The sequence below is a fragment of the Peromyscus eremicus genome, chromosome 8a (genome assembly GCF_949786415.1).
Source record: "Peromyscus eremicus chromosome 8a, PerEre_H2_v1, whole genome shotgun sequence".
In the NCBI taxonomy this organism is placed as follows: domain Eukaryota; kingdom Metazoa; phylum Chordata; class Mammalia; order Rodentia; family Cricetidae; genus Peromyscus; species Peromyscus eremicus.
In genome coordinates, this window is record NC_081423.1 from 69,563,796 (window position 1) to 69,582,636 (window position 18,841).

Genomic DNA, 18,841 nt, shown 5'->3' on the forward strand with positions numbered 1-18,841 from the left:
ACAATCTCCAACACAAATGATGAGACAAATATTCTGTCATTACCAACAGAAAGTCCAAAGAACCCTTCATTTACACCTTGTTCTTTGAAAGGGAAAATGTCTTTCCCTGTCTAGAATGAAAAGGCACTAGTCACGAGTGTTTGTCAAAACAAGGGATAAGTTCCAGGTTTAAGGTTGGGGCGGGGGCACCCATCCCCCAGTGCCACACATACTAATAAACTAATGCAAGTAACTTGAAATTTCTGAAAGAATAATGATCTTACTGGGTAAAAAAGTTCTTTTAGTCTTAAATTTAATACAAACTAGTAAGGGAAAAGATATTACAATTTATATTTAATATAGCATTTAGTTAGTTTTAATACATAGAATAAGTGCAAGTATTAGTCAAACATTGCCAGCTTAAAGAGAACATTCTCTTGAAATAAGACAAATCTAGAAACTATAAACTAGTCTTTAAAGAGACACCAATATAAGCAGCTAGCGAGGCTGGGCTAGCGGCAAAGGCATCTAGTCCCAGCTGCTGGGCAGCCTGAGGTAGGAAGAGTGAGTGACAGCCTGGACAACTGAGGAACCCAACCCAAGGAAACAAGAGGACTGGGAATGGAATTTAGTGGGGAGACATGTGCCTAGCCTCAGGCGATACTCAATAGGAAGACAGCTAACTAGAAGGAACATGGAGGAAAAAAAATAGCTTTTTACTAAAAGGTAAAGTTAGACTTTTAAATTTCTGATTCTGATTGTAAGAATACAAAACAAAGCAGAATATTAAAACAAATACACGAAACGGCAAACTTTTACAAAGTCAACAATTCAGTACTAACACTGCGTTTCTCCCCCGCACCCCAAAACAAAACAAAACAAGAAAACCCACAAATGGCAGGTCATTTGGACAGATGGTATTAGGCAATATGATAGATCTTATCCAAAACATATTCTTCCAAGTAAATATGTACAACATTCCAATTCTCTTTTGTCAGCTATACACACAAGAATAACAGCCAGCTTAGACTCGCTTTCTGTTGCCTCTGCAGTATCCAACAAGATCATCTTTGAACACATCAAGAAATGAGTTACCATTGTTTCAAACCCTGCCTTGCACAGGCTAGGCAACTGCTCTACCACTGAGTACAGCCTTTATCCTCGAGTATGTGTCAATCTCCTTGTCTTTGGTTATAGAGTTTATAGAATCAACAAATTACTGTAGGAGTTTTCATGTTTCTTCAATCTTAGTGATGGTGATTTTAACGAGGGCCCTGGAGCATGCTTAAGCACAGCTACAAAAGTTGTTTTATTCAATATGAACTAAAACTTTAGTCCAGGAGCTAGAGTGATGGATGGCACAGTGGTAAAGAGCACTTGCTGCTCTTCCAGAGGACCAAGTTTGATTCTCAGCACCCACGTCAGATGGTTCACAACCACCTGGAGCTCTCCAGCTTCAGTGGGTTAGATGTCCTTTTCTGGCCTCTAGTGGTACCAACTTATGTACAGACACCCTGCCATATATATGTATGTGCATGTGCATGCATGTGCATGCACGAACACACACACACACACACACACACACACACACACACACACACACACACTTAAAAATGAAAAGTATAAAAAAAAATTTGAAAACTCTTACAGGGGCTGGAGAGCTGGCTCAGTGGTTAAGGGCTTAAGAGCACTTGTTACAAAAAGAGCCCTTACAGGCTGGGTATGGTAGAACATATCTTTAATTCTGGCAAAGGTGGAGGGAGGCAGATCTCACAAGGGATCAAAGACCTTGTATCAAAAAACTAAAACCAATCAAACAAGAAAGCCTTACATTTTAGCTTGTTCCCTTATATGTGGTTTTTAACCCACAACCCTTGGGCTATAAGACTCAAAGATGCAAAGCCAGGCACAGTGGTGTACACCTTTAACTCCAGCAGTCAGTCCAGAGGCAGGAGAGAACCATCTAATTACAAACTCCAGAGTTCTTTCTTTTCAAAGGAATTTCACACAGCTTAAGCAGGTATTCTAGCAAACCAACAACCACTGCTATGGGGTGGGAAGTGTAGCTCAATGGTAGAAGGTGTTCTAGCATGTGTGGGGACCCAGGTTCCATCTAAGTGTCAAACAGATAAAACAACAAAACCAAATCAATGTAGCATCTAAAACACTGCTGAAGAGCCATTGGAATGCTTTTGTGGGTTTGGCTCAAGTAAAATGTTATACAGTCTGATTTCACATGGTATACAATTTGAGCAAAAGCCAAATATTTCTGAATAGTCAAGTTCTTTTTTCTTTTGAAAATGGGACTCCCATTGCCCAGGCTGCCTCAAGCTTTAAGTCGTGGTGGATGACCTTGAATTTCTGAGTTCCTGCTTCCTCCTGTTGTGAGGAGACTGCAGGTGTGACCAGCAGGGGGATAATACTAAGTGAGCAAGTATGCTACCAACTGATTTCCGTTTCTATGCCTGAGTAGCAAAAGTTCATCAGCAGGTTATTGTTCAGAAAACTATTGTTCTGTGGATGGTGTGGGAAAATTTAGGGTGAAAATTAGTAAAGAGCAAAAGCCAATTAAGAAGCCACTAGAGCCGGGCAGTGGTGGTGCATGCCTTTAATCCCAGCGCAGAGGACAGCCAAGACTTTACAGAGAAACTCTTGTCTCGAAAAACAAAACACACACACACACACACACACACACACACACACGTGCACAAGAATCCACTAAAGTATTAACTAGGTATTGAGGCATGCTTGAATGAGTCATTCAACAAACAGTGAAGGAGCATAGAGATGGTGACATGCTGTGGAAGTAAACTCAGCCTCATAGGATGACTAGAGAGGGAGGCAGGTGAACCATTCATTCAAGTGCTTGAGATATTATTTTGTTATTAGTTTTCAAATTTTATTTTTTTAATTGTATGAGTTTTGCCTGCATGTATTTCTCTTTTTAAAAACCTATTTATGTCATGTGTATGTGCGTTTTGCCTATATGTATGTATGTGCAACATCTGTGTGTCTGGTAAGTGAGGAGGCCAGAAGAGGGTGTTGGATCCTCAGGAACTGGAGTTACAGATGGTTGAGAGCCACCATGTGGTATTGGGAATTGAGCTCAGATCCTCTGCAAGAGGCCAGTACTCTTAACTGCTGAGCCATCTCTCCGGCCCCACTTAGTTTATTTGTATTTTCTTAGTACCGGGAATGAACCCAAAGATAAATCAAAATTTAACTTGGGACAACTATGAGGATGACAATAAGGTTACAGATAGGGGCTGGAGAGATGGCTCAATGGTTAAAACATTGGTTACTCTTCCAGAGGACTCGAGTTCAATTCCCAGCTCCCACATGGCAGCTCACAATGTTTTGTGACTTTAGTTCCAGGGATCTTAGCCCTTTTCTGGTTTCCTTGGGGACCTGTCATCCATGTGGGACACAGACATATACGGAGGAGGCAAAATACCTATATAATAAAAATAAATAATTACAAAACAAGTTATAGATGCCAGGAACAAAGGCTAAAAAGATGTCCATAAAGAGAGCAATAAAATCGTGCATGAAATTGTTCACAAAGCATATGAAGAGCCATCTAGAATATAACTGGGGGGAGGGTGGCACTGAACATAGATCTTGGTGCCACAGTAGCATCGCCCCCTAGACTTTTTATTTTAAGATGGGGGTCTCACTAAGATGCTCAGGTTGACCTTAAACTTGTGATTCGTTAGCCTCAACCTTCCCAGTACTAGCAGGGTTACAGACCTACACTACCAGCCTAGTTTAGAGTTTAACTTTTGAAAATACTGGATGTTCAAGGCTACAGGAAGCTACACTTATTCATGCCTATCTCCCACAGATACAGAGTAAGAAAGAACAGGATAGAAAGCCAAGAGCAAGCGGAAGTCAGTTTAGTGGAAAAATACTGTCTAATCTCAATACAGCACTCACAAAATAAATGAGATAATTATAAGAAATCGAAACATAAATCAACACATCATTATTCTTTCTCTCAAAACAGCTATTGCATGCAATCCAAACATTATTCAGAAGTAGAATTTAAGTAAATACATAGCTTGAACACTGTTACTGAGCAACAATTTCAGTAAAATCTCCAAGTTCCCTTTAACCCACTTGGAGAGCACCTGGCAAAGCAGCCAGTGCCAAGGTTGTGTGTGTGTGCGTGTGTGTGTGTCTGATTTATTTAGACTTCCTGCTGATAACGTTATGCCACTGAAGTACTTTACCTTCAAGAATTAAAAACAATTTAAAAACAATTCAAACCATCTTTAAATAAAGTTTTACAGTTACTCATTTTACTTTATTGCTTTAATTATCGTTGATCCACGTTCCCCTGTCTACTGCTCCTATCAAACTAGAGGTTGTACATGTCTATAGGAGCAAATTCCAATCCAATGTCAGAGAGGTTGTATAATCACTCTGGTGTGATTACTAAAGAACTTCTAAACCACTGACAAGAAGGCACTATGGAAGGTAGCATGTCTTGAATATACCATTTATATCGACTTAGCCAAAATGAGACAAAATTAGATCACCTGGAAGGCAGGCTGGTGGAACACGGTTGTAAATCCCAGCTACTCAGTAAAATGAAGCAGGAAGACAGCAAGTTCAAGGACTGCCAGGGTTACCCAGGAAGCTAAAGGCCAGTGTGGACAACTTAGTTTGACACTACCTCAAAATAAAAAGCAAAGAAGAGGGCCGAAGGTACAGCTCAGAGATGGAGTAATCACCCAGCATGTGCAAGGCCCTAGGATGGACTATATTACTGAAAAAATAAGGTAACAATAGCAAATTCATCTGGAAGAAGTATCAGAAAAATAACTAGTTATGGAGAGAAATCAGGTCCCTCCAGCTCATCATATGTAGAACTATTTTAATGCTTAAAGCTTTCATTTCATATTGTGTTTTTTGAGACAGGGTCTTGGTATTTAGCTCAGGTTGGTCTTGATTGGCTCCCCTGGAGCTGGAGTTACAGGCAGCTGGGAAATGATCAATGTAAGGTGTTGGGAACTGATGTGGGGCCTCTGGAGGAACAGGAACTGCCAGTAACTACCGAGCTGCCTCTCCAGCCCCCAGCTCTTACAGCATTAAACCTACTGAAATTATTGCTAAATTGTGGTATGGTAAACACAATGCTAATCCCTAGAGCCAGAAAACGGGCTTGGACTTTGGCTAGATGATCCACTGGCCCTGTGATCTTGAGTGTGTTTCTTTACTCAAATCACGGATAGGCCAGGTGCAGTGGAATAATCCCAGCTACTAGAGAGAGAAAGCAGGAGGCTCACTGAAGCCCAGAATTTGGGTCCAATTTGGGTAAAACACTCAGATTTTGTGTCTACTGAAAAAAAAAATAAAACAAATCTCTCATGCCTGTCTTTTCCAACTTGGGCCCAACAGAACGGCCCCCACAAAGAAGGGTGGCAAGAAGAAGAAGAGCCATTCTGCCATCAATGAGGCAGTGACCCAAGAACACACAATCAATGTTCACAAAACGTGGAGTGGGCTACATGAAGTCTCCCCCTTGTATGCTCAAAGAATCTGGAAATCTGCCATGAAGGAGATGGGAACTCCAGATGTGCACACTGATACCAGGCTCACGAAAGCCATTTGGGCCAAAGGAGTAAGGAATGTTCCATATCATATCCACGTACATTTGTCCAGAAAACATAATGAGGACGAGGACCTACACACTGGCAACTTACATGCCTATTACCACGTTCAAAAATCTACAGTCAATGTGGATGAGAACCAACCTGTTGAATCTCAACTAAAGTCTCCGAACTGCCAACAACAACAACAACAACAACAACAACACCACACCGATAAAGAACCAGGGATAATGCCCTTTACTTCACAATATGGCAAGGTAATTCATTCAACTGTTTATTACACAAGTTTTTATTGACCTTAGAAAATTAGTAAAAGCACAGTTAGCATGTATGGGTTAATATTTTTCTTATTATTTTACTAAATTATTTTCTAGTTTTATGGCAACTGAGGTTAGCTGTAACTGAGATTCTGAGTAAACATCTCAAATACAATGTTCTTTTTTTTTTTTTTCGAGATAGGGTTTCTCTGTAGCTTTGGAGCCTGTCCTGGAACTCACTTTGTAGACCAGGCTAGCCTCGAACTCACAGAGATCCACTTGTCTCTGCCTCCCGAGTGCTGGGATTAAAGGCGTTGCTACCACTGCCCGGCTAAATACAATGTTCTTAAAAAAAAAAAAAAAAAACACAAGGCTGGGGGTGTTGCTCAGTGATACAGCAATGAACAAGGCCCGGATCAATCTTTAGCACAGCAAGAAGCAAACCCTGTAGGTGTGCACTTTCTGATTTAAAGGACATGAAATGTATATAGCTTGCTTTCCTCACTTTCAAGATAAGCAAATATGAAGTTAGGGAGTAAGAAATGCATAGGTGCAGTGGAACAGGGTTACATGCCTTCCAGGATCAAGTATAGGAAATGATTCTTTTTTCTCCCATGTTCCTTCTGTTTGATGTTTTCTTTTGGAGACAAGATTATTGTCTTAAGTTCCTGTTTCCTTTATTTTGTATTAGCAAAGTTCTCAATCTCAGCCATACAAGGTTTGTCAGACACAACCGTAGAGGGAGGGAGCAAAATCATGTTTGCAATTACTGCCCAAACCTCATAATCATCAGAAGTATTGTGTGCCATCTCACCTAATTTTCAAGGCTCAAAACAGATGAAGTCAAATTAGAAAAGATTCAATCAAAAGTAACAAAAATAATCAGGGCCATAGGAGAAACATGAAAAGATTAGCACTCTCACAGTGGGTACATAAAGACTGACTGATCCGAGTCTTCAAGAACTCCAATTATAGACACAAGATAAAGCACGACTGCTGTCTTTCTTCATCATATTCCAGGTCTGAGGTTTTGAAATTGAGCTTTTCAATGGCAATAAGCTTATGGAATGCATTATCTCCAAATAAAAAAATCGCCAAGAATGAGACATAAAGTCTGCTGTTCTAGCCAATGTAGGGAGTGGTGTGGACAAGATCTTTGAAGATGAGGCACTCATTACACACCTGTGAACAGGATGGATGCGTGTTCTTGTTTAGAACCATTAACTATTAATAGGGTGATTGTGTTATTCAGCTAATCAGATAACTGACAAAGAAACAATTCCTACTTAAAAACAATTCCTACTTAAAAGCAACCCCGAGATGGGGAGATAGTGCAGCTGGCAAAGGTGGCCAAGCACTTGCTACCATCATGGGGATCCCCAGCACGCCTATGAAAGCTCAGGTGGGTGGCGGCGGCGGCGGCGGCGGCGGCGGCGGCGGCGGCAGCGGCACATATTTGTAATCCCAGTGCTGGGGAGTTGGAGACAGATGGATCCTGGAGCTCACTGGCCAGCCAATCCACCCTAGCTGGTGAGTTCCAGGACTAGAGACCCTCTCTTGGGCCAGTGATATGGCTTAGTAGGTAAGGGTGCTTGCTACCAAGCCTGACAACCTGAGTTTGAGCTCTTGGACCCACACAGTAGAAGGTAATCAAGTTGTCCTTTGATCTCCACATAGGCACAATGGCAGGCATTATCCTCACCCCTGAATTAAATAAATAAAGACTTAGAACAGTATCACCCCTCGCAATACCAATGCCAGAGCTTGAAAATGCCTTCCATGATCAAGTATAGGAAATGATTTTTTTTTCTCCCATGTTCCTTCTGTTTGATTTTTTTTTTTGTTTTTTTTTTGTTTTTTTTTTTTAAGATTTATTTATTTATGTATACAGTGTTCTGTCTGCATGTGTCCCTGCAGGCCAGAAGAGGGCACCAGATCTCATTATAGATGGTTGTGAGCCACCATGTGGTTGCTGGGAATTGAGCTCAGGACCTCTGGAAGAACAGGCAGTGCTCTTAACCTCTGAGCCATCTCTCCAGCCCTTGATGTCTTCTTTTGGAGACAAGATTATTGTCTTAAGTTCCTGTTTCCTTTATTTTGTATTAGCAAAGTTCTCAATCTCAGCCATACAAGGTTTGTCAGACACAACTGTAGAGGGAGGAGCAAAAGAGGTCATCTTGCCCAGGTCACTGCCTTCATTTTCTTTTCCTCTGTAGTGTTTTCTAAGGCCATCCTTAAAGACTCAACATTTACCAATGTTCTGAGGCATTTTCCTACGACTAAAACCACCACTCCATAACACCGAGAAAAAGGTTGGCACACAGGCTGTATCAGGCAAAAAAAAAAAAAAAAAAAAAAAAAAAAGGCAAAAAACCCTTAGTCAATTACCAGGCTTACCTATGCCTGGAATTTGGGTTTTCACCGATCTGGCTTACCCTGTCAATACTAAGGATACTCTCTAGAACATTGAGAGGTAGAGGACGAATTTGAAGTGCTAAAGTAGAATGACATAAGCTGCTTACTCATTTGATGCTTTCATAACTGTTTAAGAACATTACATGATGTTCACATTCTCTCAGCAACCATCTTAGTAGCTTTAAGCACTGAGTGTTTTCACATCAGGATGAAGTCACAAGGCTGTTTACAAGGAAGAAATGGCCACTATAGAGCTAGCCAGAGTTGGTTGTAGTACTCACTACACACCTGTAATCCTTCTGAGTTCAAGGTCATCTTAGGCTACAAAACTATACTTTATCTCAAAACTATATTTATCTCAAACACACACACACACACACACACACACACACACACACACACAGATGCACACACATACACAGACAGACACACAAACTTTTTGAAGCAAATAGGTGACATTTATCTGTTCCTAGGGGAGAAAAGTGGCTTTTTATCTTCTTACTACTGGTCTGTTAGGAAAAAGCCCACTGACAAAGGGTGCGTCTGGACTACTTTCTCTCCCCCAAGTACGAGGAGAGGACCCAGGGTCCCACGCAGGAACCTATATTCTCAGGCCCTGTTCATCATTGTTACTTTCAGTATTTCTGCGTATTCTGTCCCAGGTCATACATCACCCTGTTTTCACTCTGGCAACCACTAACCATTCCACCTTAGTCACCGCTGAGTCAGGGACTGGAGTTCCATTTCCCCCATTGTTCTTACTTGTGCACCCTCTGCATGTTCCAGCATCTCTTCAAATTCCTGATACTCTTCATCATCTGGTTCAGTACCCGAGAGGCGAGCCGCCCTGGCCATGAAATATGGAGGTAGCTCTCCAATGGCTGTACCAATACCCTGCGTGAGAAAGAAAAACAAAAACAAAAACAAAAAACTCACTGTGAGGTTTAGTTTTCAGCACAGTAACACAAAAAAATCAAATTATATTTTTCTATATTTCCAAAAGCATTTTGAAATATATTATATACTTCTGCTCATAATTCAAAGTTTGGGAGTCTGAATCCTAGCCCTACTTCTGACTTGTAAGCCAGGTGAGAAAGAAAGAAAGAGATTCTGAGACACTCCTAGGCACATGACAGACTCAACATAGCATCTCTCCTTAGGTTCTGGGGCTTTCAGTACTTCCTTCACGTTTTCAATCCAAATGATGTGATGAGAAGAAAGTCGCTATCACTTGGAAGGCACAAGCAAGAATGTCAGAAGTTTGAAGCTACAAAGTAAAATCTATCTCAAACCCTCCAAACATGAAACAAAAATCACCAGGACAGCCATTAGATTAAAATTCTCCAACACATTTCAGATAATCTCAATATAGCCTTTTCTTTTCTTTCTTTCCTTAAAAAACAAACAAACAAAAAACCCTGAAACAAATTGCAGCCAAGAAAGCCCTGAAAACTTAGCATCAGGATGGGTGATTGTTACTATAGGATTTAAAAATATCCCATTTCCTCAGTGATTCACATTTCAGTCACTGTGTAGATTTATGTTTTTGACGAGAAGGTTTTCGTTGCTGTTGTTTTTCCTTAATCAGTTCAGGACATAAAGACAAAAACAAAGTTTAGACTTAAGCAGCTTAAATACCAGACAGACCATAATACGACAGAGACAGTCTCCAGAGAAACCTTCACCCCGAGCCAGACAGAACTGGTCCTCTGCTGAGTCACAGTGAATAAAGGGTTTGCTAGGTCACAAAACAAACTGAACTCCTTCAGTCGGCTCTGCTCTAAGCTCACTGAAAGAGCCCTTGAGGGGACTGGAGAGAAGATGGTTCAGTGGTTAAAGGTGCAAACGGCTCTTGTAGAGGCCCCAAGTTTGGTTCCCAGCACCCATATCAGGCAGCTCACACCTGCCTGGAACTCCAGCTCCAGGGAATCGGACATTTTCTTTTGGCCTTTGCAGGCAGCTGCACTCACGTGTACACACATATACATATGGTTACATTATGATTAAAAATAAATTTTTAAAAAGCACCAGGTGTGGCGATGTACCCCTTTAATCCTAGTACTCATCAGGCAGAGGCAGGCAGATGTCTGTGGGGTTGAGGTCTTGTCTAAAAAGAATCCTTGAAGGAAATGATCAAATTTCAACATTTTGTGTCTTTAGTGTGTAAAACCAGCAGTCTCCAAGCATAAACCCCTTATCTACATGTGAAATAAGAACTTTGTAAAGCCACGTTTAAGTGCCCCAAAGTAAGTCTGTGTTGAAGAAGAGAGGAAGAGAGAAAGAGGTGAAAGGGCCAGGTGTATGGAGGGAAAAAAAAAAAAAAAACAAGAGAAGTTAATGTTGATTAGCTTTGGAGGACACAATAGAGAAACAGACATTCATTTTTAAAATGCAAAGGATTAAATATTTATCCTTATTTTCATATATGAACTTAATCTCAGGGCAACCAAATTGGTAATGAGAAAATCTTTTCTACGAAGTCCTCAAAGCTGGGTATGGAAGCACGTGCCTGTAAGCCTCTGAGGATAAGAGGTTGGACAGAGATTCGAAGACAATCTGGGCAGCAGAGTAAGGCACAGTCTTAGGAGAAAAAGGTATTTTAATTAATAACCCAAAAATATACTTCGAACATTACTATTTTTTAAAAGATTTATTTATTTATTATATAGTGTTCTGCTTGCATGTATGCCTGCATGCCAGAAGAGGGCACCAGATCTCATTGCAGATGGTTGTGAGACACCATGTGGTTGCTGCTGGGCATTGAACTCAGAACCTTAGGAAGAACAGCCAGTGCTCTTAACCTATGAGCCATCTCTCCAGCGCCAGAACACTATTTTTAGGATTTTTTTTTTTTTTTTGGTTTTTCAAGGCAGGGATTCTCTGTATTACAGTTCTGGCTGTTCTGGAACTCACTTTGTAGACCAGGCTGGCCTCGAACTTACAGAGATCCACCTGCCTCTGCCTCCCCAGTGCTGGGAGTAAAGGCATGTGCCACCACTTCCTAGCACCAGTGCTAATGTCACAAAGGATTCATTATTGCACCTTGTGACAGAAATACACAAAGCTATTCCTGTTAAAAAAATCAACTATGTCTGGGAATGGTGGGGCACACCAGGCAGGCGGATCCCAAGCCAAGGTCTACATAGTGAGTTTCAGACAACCACAGCTACACAGAGAGAGCCTGTCTCAATTAAAAAAATAAAAACAAAAACAAAAAACAAAACTCACCTAAAACTAAAACAAAAAAACTCAGCCAGGCGGTGGTAGCCCATGCCTTTAATCCCAGTACTCGGGAGGCAGAGGCAGGTAGATGTCTGGAGTTCTAGACCAGCCTGGACTACAGAGCAAATTCCAGGACAGCCAAGGCTAAACAGAGTGTCTCAAAAAGCAAAAAAAAAAAACCCAAAGACTCCCATAAACTTCAAGGATCTCAATGTATCAACTCACAGGAAACACAGGAAACAGAGGCAGCCAGTAAAATCAGCACTTGGGAAACTATTTGACAAGCTCTTTTACTCAGAGAACAAGCTTGAAAAGAAAAATAACAGTTGAGAAAATTTAGGGGCTGGGGATTTAGCTCAGTGGTAGAGCACTTACATGCCTAGCAAGCACAAGGCCCTGGGTTGGGGCCTCAGCTCTGAAAAAAAAAACAAAAATAAAATAATAAAAAGAAAAAGAAAATTTACCCAGCCAGGCATAGTGGCACATGCCTTTAATCCCAGTACTTGGGAGGCAGAGGCAGTCGGATCTCTGTGAGTTGCAGGCCAGCATGGTCTATATAGCCAAGTTCCTAGACAACCAGGGATTTGCAGAGAAACCCTGTCTTAAAAAACAAAAAACAAAAAACAAAAAAAAAAAAAGGAAATTTAACCTTTTAACCATTAAGTAGACAATGACTTTAAAAAATGACCCCTAATTCCTTTTAATATTTATAGTAAATCCCAATGATCTATTCATGCAAGCCCTAAGGGAATATATTAGCTCTAAGACAGGTGAACATGAAACATTAGTTGAAGTTTGTTAAAAGTACATTAAGTTCATTTTATTACTTTCTACACTTTTGGGAAACTTACATTAGCAACAATGACATCTCCGATAAACCTCATTGGCTACAAAATTACCAATGTGCAAAGCTGAACTTTTCTTTCCATAATAGAAAGTACAAGAAAAGTCCATTACAGCATTTTAGTTCCAATGTAACTTCTCTAAGTTCCAATGTGAAGTCAAAAGTCGACCATCCTGAAGCAATCATCTGATTCAGACTTGTGACCAGTTTCCTCAAAGCTACTAAGGAAGTAGCACAATGGAGTGAAAATAAATCAAGAGCAGTGTCTGCTCTTAGCTGATCACACTGATTTTTATATTTTAATGCTTCATATTTTTCATAATAGAAAAAGAATGGTAATCATGTCAGTAGTCAACTACTGTACAAATAAATAAAAGGATTATATTCATCCAGGCAGGTTCTCCAAAACATATTACATTAGATATAAAGTTAGTTACCTCAAATCAGGCACTGAGGACTCACTAAGGCTGAGGATGTAGCTTACTTGGTGAAGTGCTGCCTAGCATACATAAAGCCCTGGGTTTGACCCCCAGCATAGCATAAATTGGTAAATGCCTACAATCTCAGCACTTGAGAGATACATAGACACAGGAGGACCAGACATCAAAGTCATCCTTGGCTACATTATGGGTTCAAGGCCAGTGTGGGATACACGAGACCTTGTCACAATAATAATGATGATGATGGTGATGATAATGCTCTAATTCCTTTTTGAAAGATTTATTTATTTTTAATTTAAGTGATCAAATCAGGCCACTGAACTTGATGGTAAGTGAGCCATCTACTGGCCCTAAAAACTCTTTATAATTGTTTATTTATAAATAAAAACATGTTAGTCCAGAATTATTCCAAAGGAGAAAAGGAAGTTTTCTTTTATTGCAAAAGAAAAATGATTGCCCAGTATTGAAAGTAACAAAGCAGAAGAGACAGACAAGCAATCCCTGTAATCATTCCCACGAAGTTCTTGCTCCTGGGACCGGTGAAGTCTAATGTACACAAACCATGAGAACAAAGTGATAATAAGCACAGTATCTCCTTGGTGTGTTCATTTTAATCTTTGAACTACCATTTCATGCACTGGAAATGTTCTGCCAAGTAGATTCATAAGCAGAATTGTGGTCTTATAATCAAGAAACGTTAGGTTTCGTGGTGAGCGTCTGGACACAGACCTCCTGGGAGCTTTGGTTTTGTGCCACCAGAATGCTAACACCCTTTAATCACAAAGCCATTTTCCGGAACCATTCCAACTACGAACGTGAGAGGTTAAATAAGCAAAGGCTTGGAAAGCTGCCTTGAAATCACCAAGGCAGTCAAAGCTCCTACACCAATGTTTAGAAAACAGCTATACCATCCTAATGACATCACCACTGTTCTGAAATACAATGTGCTTGCAGCTTCCATGGGATCATATTTTTTTTTCAAACTAATTTTTTCCCTTTTTCTTTTCAAGGGTCTCATTGTGTAGCTCTGGCTGACCTGGAACTCAGACACGAACTGGCTTCTGCCTCTCCAGTGCTAGGGTTTCAGGCTTACCACCACGCTCAGGTTTTTTAAACTACGTTTTTAAAGTTAGTATGTATACAAAGATGGATGGTAGTTTGCAACAGCCTTAGGAATGGAATTCTGACACCACTGTAAAATTCATTGACATTCATTGTATTCATTAGTGTTAAATAAATGTCACTGCTTTTAATATTTTTCATCAAATAGAGACTCTGTATTTGGGGGCTGGAGAGATGGCTCAGTGGTTAAAAGCGCCTGAGGCCAGAGTTCTGTTCCCAACACCCATGGTAGGTGGCTTACAACCACATAGAACTCCAGCTCTACACCCTCTTCTGGTTCCCTCCACACCCTCCAGTGCCCACAAACACATCCAGACCCAGACCCAGACCCAGACACCCCCACACACACCTAAAAAGAAGAAATTTTGTCCTCATTAAGCATTAATTAAAAAAAAATTAAGGGGCTGGAGAGATGGCTCAGAGGTTAAGAGCACTGCTTGCTCTTCCAAAGGTCCTGAGTTCAATTCCCAGCAACCACATGGTGGCTCACAACCATCTGTAATGAGATCTGGTGCCCTCTTCTGGCTTGCAGGGATATGTGCAAACAGAACACTGTATACATAATAAATAAATCTTTAAAAAAAAAAAAAAAAAAAAAAAAAAATTAAGTTAGCATACAAAGTAATGGGTTTCATTATAGCATTTTCACACATACTTTTCCCCTCTGGTGTCCTCTCTCTTTTTATTATATTTTTAGTATTTATTTATTTCGTTATGGGTACAAGTGGCTTGCCTACATGTATGGCTGTGCATCACATGTATGGTGGTGCCCACAGAAGTCCAAAGAGGGCACTGGATCCTCCAGAACTGAAGTTAAGGATGATTGTGGGCAGTAAGGGCTCTTAACTACTGAGCCTATCTCTCCAGTCCCTGATACAGTATTTTCAATGGTCATCTATATTTAGCACTTACTAGAACAAACTGCATTGAATGTCATGCCCTGGTCATATTCTATTGTGTATATACATCACATTTTGTTTATTCATTCATTCATCTATGGAAGAATAATGGGCTGTTGTCCTACTTTTCACTATTGTGAGAATGCTGTTAACAGTGACATGTAAGTGTCTAGCTAGTCTCATTTCTTTTTTGCATTTATGTAGATATAGAATTAGAAGAGAGTCATTATGATCCTTCTCAGTTTAACTATTTCTCTGCCAATCTGTTGCACATAGCAGCTAACAACTTTACATCTGTGCTACCAATTTCTTTACATCCTGGAAGTCACTTACTCTCCATTACATTGTTATCATCATCATCATTAATATTGGTAATATTATTATTGGTTTTCTGAGACAAGGTCTCACTCTGTAGCTCAGACAGCCTCAAACTCATGCCAATATTCCTGCCTTAGCCTCTTGTGTGCCACCATGCCTGACCTATCATCGTTTTAGTAATAACCACCCTAGTGTCCATAAGAAGGGATACCTCTTTGTGGTTTGGATTTGCATTCCCCTAGTAACTGAGGCTGCTGCTCACCTTCTCATATACTTATTGACCACTTATGTATGTTCTTTGGATAAACGTTTACTCAGGTACTCCTGCACAACACACTCTCATGTTTTTGAACCCATTGCACATGCCAGGCAAGTGGTCTATTACTGAGTGAAACTCCCAGTCTCTCGTTGACTGTTTTTGGGGGGTTTAGGGGGAGGTGGTTTCAAGACAGGGTTTCTCTGTAGCCCTGGGTGTCCTGGAACTCACTCCGTAGACCAGGCTAGAGAGATTCACCTGCTTCTGCCTCCTGAGTGCTGGGATCAAAGGCCTGCACCACTGCTGCCTGGCTTTTGTTGACCTTTTTAAATTCAATTTTCCTTCGACTGTTGGTGACAGGAACTCTTCAAACACTTGGATGTGTTTCAAAACTCATCACTGTGTAATCAGCAGATGCTTGCCCTGCTCTACACGTTATCTCGCAGTCTCTGCGTGGTGCCCTGTGGCACAAGCGTCATGTTTTTAAGTCTTTTTTCTCCTGTGCTTTTGTTATGAGTTTAAGAAATCACTGCCAAATCCAGCAGCATGCAGAGTTTTACTTATATTTTCTTCTAGAAGTTGGATTGTCTTGGCTCAGCTTTAGGGTTTTGATGTTTTTTAGTTAATCCCTACATAAGATATAAAGTAAAGGTTTAACTTCATCCTTTCAAATCTGGGCGTCCAGGTATGCAACAGAATTTAATGCAAGGCTCTCTTGTAAATACCGAGGACAACAGGCACCAATTAAAAAAAAAAACAAACAAAAAAAACCCTCGATGCTAGCTGGGGCATTGTGGCGCATGCCTTTAAACCTGTTACTCAGCAGGCAGAAACAGGCCGTTCTCTGTGAGTTCTAGGCCAGCCAAGGGCTACACAGTGAAACCTTGTGTCAAAAACAACAACCCCCACAAAACCCACCAAAAGGAAAAACAAAGCCACACTTGATATGCATTTAAATTTTTATAAGACAAAAGACAGTTCTAATGAGAGAAAGAAGAAAATACCCATTAGACAAAACCCCGTACCTTGGGTAAAGCATGGTGCTGACATGGTGCTGTATTTTTCAGGAGCCAATCAGTATTTGGCAAGTAAGTTATCACCTAGGTCAGTTTAGAGCACGAAGCCTGGCTGAAGAAGCACCTCGGACAGCACACCAGACGAAGCTGAGGAAGACCACTACCGCCAGGACCGCCACCAGCCTCGACAACAGGAGCTTTCTTTTTGGCATTAGTATTAATCGAGCCACAGAAATAACTTTTTTTTTTTTTTTTAAGATTTATTTATTATGTATACGGCATGTATGCTAGCAGGCCAGAAGAGGGCACCAGATGTCATTACAGATGGTTCTGAGCCACCATGCGGGTGCTGAGAATTGAACTCAGGACCTCTGGATAGTCAGTGCTCTCAACCTCGGAGCCATCTCTCCAGCCCCCGCCACATAAATAACTTTTAAAAGAAAAAAATTAAATAGGAGCCAGGTGGTGGTGGTGCACGCCTTTAATCTCAGCACTCGGGAAACAGAGGCAGGCAGATCTTTGTGAGTTCGAGCCCAGCCTGGTCTACAAAGTGAGTTCCAGGACAGCCAGGTCTGTTACACAGAGAAACCCTGTCTCAAAAAAAAAGAAAGAAAGAAAATGTATAGGTAGCCTCTTTTCTAGCATGTGCCCAATGCCTTCTGCTTTTCTAATAATAATTTTTCATAATAATCTCCTCAAATCTATAAAACATATAACTAGTATAATGAATCTGTTTCCAGTGTTTATAAAGAGCAACAGGAAACAAGACAACTCTTCCTGCCTTTCATAACTAACAAACTTAACATATGGCATTTCCTTTAGCACTCCTTCAAAGCAAACCTAATTGCTGGCTGAGGATGTGATTTAGTGGAAGAGCACTTGCTTTTAGCAGTGCCAGGCTCAGGGTTTGATCTGCACAACCACCAGGGGAAAAGGCCTAATACATAACTTTAAACTGTCTCTTCTACAGCTGGATAGAAGGGTTAGTGGTCAAGAGCATGTACTTCTCTCCCAGAGAATCTAGGTTCAATTCCCAGAACCTACACAGTGGCTCACAACCCAGTTCTGCGGCTCTGATGCTCTCTTTTAAACTTTGCAGGTACCAGGTACACAAGTGATATACATCGTACATGCAGGAAAAATACTCATACACAAAAAACATATACCCCAGAACCAAAAAACTTGCTTCTTCTAAGTCATGGTACCAATTACTGCTTTAATTAATTAGATTTTAATTTTAATTTAATTTTTTCATTTGTTTGTTTTTTGAGACAGGGTTTCTCTGTATAGCCCTGGCTGTCCTAGAACTCACTCTATAGACCAGGCTGGCCTCGAACTCAGAGATTCACCTGCCTGTGTCTCCCAAGTGCTGGGATTAAAAGCGGAATTAAAAATTTTTTAAAATGTGTGTGTGCTCATGTGTGCATACTCATGCGTACATGCTTGTGTGTCTGTGCATTTGGATGCCATGGTACAGGTATGGAGGTCAGAGGACAATGTATAGGAATTGGTTTTCTCCTTCTACCATACAGGTTCCAGGGACTAAACTCAAGATGTTAGGCTGGGCAGCAGAGACCTTTATCCAGTGAACCACTGGCTCCTGAGGTAAGATCTGTATATGATCTTTTCTATGTGCTTTTTTTTCCTAAGAAACTTTGAGGAAAAGAAAACTTAAGGGGAATATAAAATTAATGAACTAAAGAGTTAAATGATGTATGCCTTAAGAGGAAGTTTAAGGAAAACACCAAGAGAATGATTAGGACAAACGAAAACAGGATCATTACATAACTCCATAGTCTGAAATCAGCACTGCAAGGAAGCTTAGCTTACACAGAGAAATGCTGGACCTTTTCACTAACAATGCTGAAAATGAGATAATTTCTCTAAGCACAAACACCGTGTTCATTTAATCTATTAGTGAAATACATGACTATTTTTCTTTTTTCTTTTTTTGTTTCTACAGTCTAGTCTGACAGGGAACTTGCAGTCCTTCTGCCTACGCCTCCAAAGTACCAAGATTAGAGGCATGGGCCACCATGTGCAGCTCTGTAACTACTTAAGGAGCCTTGTGCCTTGGAAGTCTGCAGCAGGTGGCTTCACCAATTCTTCACTGCCTAGGCAAGGGTAGGTCACACTCTGAAAGGTATGACACAGTGTCAAGATGCCAAGATTAGTTATAGGTAAATATGAAAATGCAGATCTTACCCACATGCAGGCCTCAATTCTAACTTTTGAGATGATACTCCACAAAGAAACGGCTCCTTCAATGCCTTCTTCATGTGGACAGATAATCTGGTCAGGATAGGGTGGCTCAGGGAAATTAACCGAATTGCATTCATAAGCAGCTAATGTAACTGAAGCTATATGTGGGCCCTAGAAAACAAAATGTAAGAAACCTTTGATGAGAAATACTAATGAAAAAGGAAATTTGAGGCATGTTATTTCAACATCACGTTAA

At 40.6% G+C, this 18,841-nt stretch overlaps 1 protein-coding gene and 1 pseudogene across 1 annotated transcript in view; one reads left to right on the forward strand and one right to left on the reverse strand.

The window, feature by feature from the left end:
• Vmp1 (vacuole membrane protein 1) overlaps positions 1-18,841 on the reverse strand; it is a 101,348-nt gene that overhangs the window by 42,592 nt on the left and 39,915 nt on the right. Inside the window, exons 6-7 of the mRNA XM_059271428.1 lie at positions 18,589-18,756; positions 9,029-9,160 (exon numbers count right to left, since the gene is read on the reverse strand). Of these exons, the coding sequence (XP_059127411.1) occupies positions 9,029-9,160; positions 18,589-18,756 (300 nt within the window). The remainder of the gene's footprint in view (positions 1-9,028; positions 9,161-18,588; positions 18,757-18,841) is intronic.
• On the forward strand, positions 4,738-5,756 carry LOC131916099 (large ribosomal subunit protein eL31-like; annotated as a pseudogene).